Here is a 5024-nt window from a genome sequence, read left to right on the forward strand (position 1 = left end):
GATCTATAAAACGATCAAAATGCGTTAGCTTTTATAGGCATTTTTGTCCAGGGTATCTCCGCGAGTCGCGGTCCCTTTGCACTACAAACTCCGCAAGTCGCGGAGTTCATAAACCCAGCTCACACAAGTTTGAATCCTAGTTTGCCGACGTTTTATTATATAAATATAATATATATATAATTTATATAATTAATTATATATTATATTATATTTATATACATAGTTAACTTGTAATTTTTAGTCCGTTGCGTCGAGCGTTGAGAGTTGACTCTGGTCCCGGTTCCGGATTTTCGAATGTCCTTGCGTACAATTTAATATCTTGTACTTTGCGTTTTGAATCTTGTACTCTTGTAATTCTGAGGCGTTTCTTATCAATAATTGGAACCACTTTGATTGTACTTTGTACTTTTGAGCTTTTTGGTCGTTTGCGTCTTCAATTCGTCGAATCTATCTTTTGTCTTCACCTTTTATTATTTAAACGAATATCACTTGTAAATAGAACAATTGCAACTAAAATCTTGTCTTTCTTGAGGAATAATGCTATGAAATATATGTTCGTTTTTAGCATTATCAGCTGCCCGGGAGAAAACCTTGAGACCGATCCAGACCATCAACCGCTGGACCACATCACAACTTTGAAAGGGTAGTTACTTTCAATGTACAAACCAAAAAAAACATATTTAAATATCTTCTTTCAAAGGGTAGTTACTTTCAATGTACAAACCAAAAAAACATATTTAAATTTCTTAATGACAACCCTTAGGGTTGTCACTAGAAAACTTCTCAAGTTATTCGGATAAATGTACTCCTTATACGTAAAAACATTGTATTTCGATTAAAAATGGTTTTGAAAAAGTACGTTGTACACTATTCAAAATTATGCATGTTACAAAAATCCCTAATAATAAATTTGGATGCCCAAATTTATGTCAATATGTCTTGCGTGAAATCAAATTAACATCTCGTACTCACCATCAAACTTTGGTTCAAGCCAGGTAAATCAAGTGTGTGGTTCATCATTCAAGAACTACACATAAACTAAACATTATAACATATAGTTTTTGCTATAAATACTATGCATTCCAATATTTAAAAAAAAAAAAAAAAAAAAAAAAAAAAAAAAAAAAAAGAATAGAGAAATTAAAGAAATCGAACATTGACGACCAACGAATCTACGAGCTACAACAAGAAGCTAGGAAGCTATTCTAGGCTACCTTTTAACGAAATCACCATGGTTTTTGTTTTGGGTTATAATCGCCACCTGTGCTCATTCATGGATGATAAGAACATTATTCTCATGCCCATCGTTGTTAACAATAGGGCGTAGAGGATCAACTCTCCAAACACCATCAACAATGAATTTAATCTACAAAAAGAACAAATGAACATAAGTTTTCATTTGGAAGACAAATTGATAATCTTTATTAGAGGTGGCAAAATGGGCGGGATGTAAAACATATCAGAACGTAGGAAAAATGGGCGGGTTGTAAATGAATTACTAATATTATCACCTCATATCTTCCTGGATACAACTTTAACGACAAAAAGAAAACACCCATTTGTGATCTTTCCATCTTCCTCTGCATTACATCATAAGGTTAATTTCAGTAGTTTCATATACAAGAAGTTCAATATTTCCCTTTTAAAAACACATCAGATACATAAATGCAGTTTAGTTTTTGAATAATTTAAGGACCCGACCCACCTGAGTGGTCCAACCATCAAATGATCCTGCTAAGCGTACGTCTGAAGCAGAATTAGGCCAAATTATACAGGTCGTAATAAGAACCTGTAAAGTCCTACATCCACTATCAATTATCTTTTGTTTCGCCTCAATTACTTTATGAGCTTCGCTGAAATGGGAAACTGTAAGTATATTGCATTTCATGAAGGAAAAAAACTACAAAAATTGACATGAATAATGCGTACATAATTGATAACGACATCTTCCTTTCTAAAACTGCCAGCTCAGCACGTATCGATCTCAACTTATTTTTAGCATTCATAATCTCATTTTCTTGAAACTCGTACGTATCAGAAAGCTGTTGCAGCTCGCTAGACGAACTTTGTTGACCCTGGTAAGATTTCATAAGCCGCACAGAATCTAATTATTATTAATTGTGCAATATAAAATCTAAAGAGATCGATCATATTTTAAAGGATTTATTACATCTGGATTCGTGCTTTCACTTTTGGACCGTAACAAGCAAAGGGATGAAGAAAGCTCAAGTTGCATTTGTTGAAGTCGAAATCTTACATAGTTTGAATCACCTTTCGAGTCCTCATTTTCTAATCTATCTGACTTTTCACTTAGATATGTCTTTGCGATTGCTAAAAATCAAAACAAACAGAAATAAAGATTAATATAATTAATGTACATTGATCTATAAGTTATGAGCCTAGTAGGGTTGATGTAAACCATCTTTTCTCTAAAACAATAAAGTAATCTCTAAAATAAAATGATTCAGAAGGTTATGCTTATTAAACAAAGATTTTTGGCAAAGTGTTTCGGTATAAATTACACTTACCCAAATTCTATTGAATGTATCAAACATTCATTTATTGCTATTGTATGCATCCAATGAATTCATCGCGTAACCACATCAAATTATAAGAGGTACACTACATACAATAGCAGATAAACAAAAGTTTGATTCATATTATAGTATTTTGGGTAAAGTGTTTGATACATTTTCAAACACTTAATCCTCAATATATAAACATAACACGAATATTCATATAGATAACTACAAACTAAGTAGAAATTGCAGCCTTTCTAGAAGTATCACCATACAAAAGTTAATCATGACTCACCCACATCAGCAGAGACGTAATCTTTGTCAACGCCATTGACCTTGCTCGGAGAAGCATATGTATCGTGTCCGTTTTGTCGCATACTAATGCCAAAAGACGAGCTTCTATATCTTTCCAATCTATGCAGTATACCTTCTATTCCTGCATCTTCCTGAACTACTGTTTCTCTGATTTTAAAAAAAAAAAAAACTATATATTAGTTTTCTCTAATGTTCGTGTCAAACATATACAGAATGTGAGTTATTAGCAGTCAAGTCACTCGAATTTACTTGTTATTGATCAACTTCTTCTGTTTTTTTTTTTTGTTGAGTTAGAACATGAGTGCTTAACTACTAAAAATTTGTTCATTTTTGTCTTGTTTAAAATCCCAATTTTTTGTTTATTTTTACCCAACAAACAAATTTTGAGTACTTGAAATCTTACATTGATCTACCAGACGTTGAAGCATATTGTTCAAACTCATCATTGGTCTGCTGAGATATACTTGTATTTTCTGTATGTATATCACTCATGTCGTCATCATCATCATCATCATCATCATCATCATCATCATCATCATCATCATCCCAACCCAATGAAAGCCAACCACCTCTCTTGATAACAGCATTGACTAAATCAATTCTTCCACCCTCCAACAATTCTTTCTTGGTTGGGAAATCATTAGGGTTCTTCGAACTCTTCATAAACTCCCAAATCTCTTTCTCCAAATCCAATTCTACTTCATTTTCAAATGACCCTTTACACATAATCCCACTAAATTTACTTGTTTTCTTGAAATCTTTAAACACCAAAAATCTGTGTTTTTTCACCAAAATTAACGCACTACCTGTCTTAATCTTGGAATTGGTACTAAATCCAAGTGAAGAAACAATTGGAAAGATCAAAGTATGTGCATTTGAGGTTGTAATGAGTGAAAGCATGGTTCAGGCATTTCATCAAACAGTTGGTGTGCGTGTGTAGGGGGAGGCAAACTTTAATAACAAGATTGTGGTGTCAGAATAAAAGAAAGAAGAAGGAGAAGGGTTTTAGAAGCAACGAACAAGAGTTGTTAACCCGGTGGTGAAGACAGAACACATGATGATAATTCACTGACTCCACTCTTCCCCAATAGATTCCACCTTCTGCTCTCCATGTGTATGTGTGTCTTGGTCTTTGGATTTACTATATTTTTCTTTTTGTTAACATATGAAATAATGAAAAATAATAAATAATAATATAATAATATGAATGCCAATGGATAAGTCTCGTATCAAGATGTCGACCAGTTTAAAGAATTAACTAGTTGTGGAGCTAATGCTTCGCGCCCGGGGTTCCGTTTTAAATGCGAGTTAAAAAAAAATCTTGATCTATTTTGTAATGTCGAATTTTTTTCGACATCTAACATTGAAGGGTTGTTTCTTTTGTGAAAGTTGCTTCTTTTAGCGTTTAGTTGATCTATTTTGTAAAAAAGAATGTTTTTCGACATCTTTTGGTAGCATTGAAGGGTTGTTCATTTTATTAAAGTTGCCTCTTTTATCGTTGAGAAAAAAAAAAGTTAGTTGATTTTTTTGTAAATTTTTTTTTTTCGACATCGTTTGGTAACATTGAATGGTTGGTTCTTTTACGAAAGTTACTTCTTTTATCGTCGAAGATAAAAAAAAAGGTGAAATGATGAAAATACCCCTAATTAATGTTGGTGAATAGTGCTACAGTGCTTTGTCTAATGGGTAGTATATTAATTAATATTCAATTTTGTCAATCGCAAAAGTCCTTTTAAGTCAATTAATCATTTTTTTCCTTTTTTTTTTTTACAAAAAAACTGAAATACAATATAAAATATTCACGAAAAAGATAAAATTAAAGTAGCTACATCAAGACTCAAACTGGGCTTACATTACTTCCTAGACCATTCGACAAAAGCAACCCATTCAATAACAAAAAAACATAAAAGCATTACTAAGCACTAGAATCCCACAACTTGACATTCACTAGAAAATTAGATAACGCGTAATCTTCCACGGCTGATCTTCTCATACATAAAACTACAGGCTTGCGCACACTTTGAAATGAACTAGTCATTGAAAAATTGTTTGCTTGATTTGAGTCGCAATAACGGCCCAACATGTATATGAGCCATTGAACACCATCTCGTTTCTTGCTAACCAAATCAATCATAAAGTTGTCGGCCCGATAAGAGACCATGCCTTCGACGCATTAATACCCATTCCATG

The 5024-nt window shown here is 32.9% G+C and overlaps 1 protein-coding gene across 1 annotated transcript; it reads right to left on the reverse strand.

Annotated features, from left to right (window-relative positions):
- Positions 1–1096: 1096 nt before the first annotated feature.
- Positions 1097–3926, reverse strand: LOC139897683 (protein PTST homolog 2, chloroplastic-like). The gene is made up of 7 exons (XM_071880376.1): positions 3238–3926; positions 2815–2981; positions 2171–2331; positions 1930–2075; positions 1706–1853; positions 1512–1580; positions 1097–1366 (listed from the first exon to the last, which is right to left on the reverse strand). Exons 1-7 carry the CDS (start codon positions 3732–3734, stop codon positions 1268–1270), a joined length of 1287 nt encoding a protein of 428 aa, XP_071736477.1. The 5' UTR covers positions 3735–3926; the 3' UTR covers positions 1097–1267.
- Between the last annotated feature and the right edge of the window lie 1098 nt (positions 3927–5024).

The sequence above is a fragment of the Rutidosis leptorrhynchoides genome, chromosome 3 (genome assembly GCF_046630445.1).
Source record: "Rutidosis leptorrhynchoides isolate AG116_Rl617_1_P2 chromosome 3, CSIRO_AGI_Rlap_v1, whole genome shotgun sequence".
NCBI classification, from domain to species: Eukaryota; Viridiplantae; Streptophyta; class Magnoliopsida; order Asterales; family Asteraceae; genus Rutidosis; species Rutidosis leptorrhynchoides.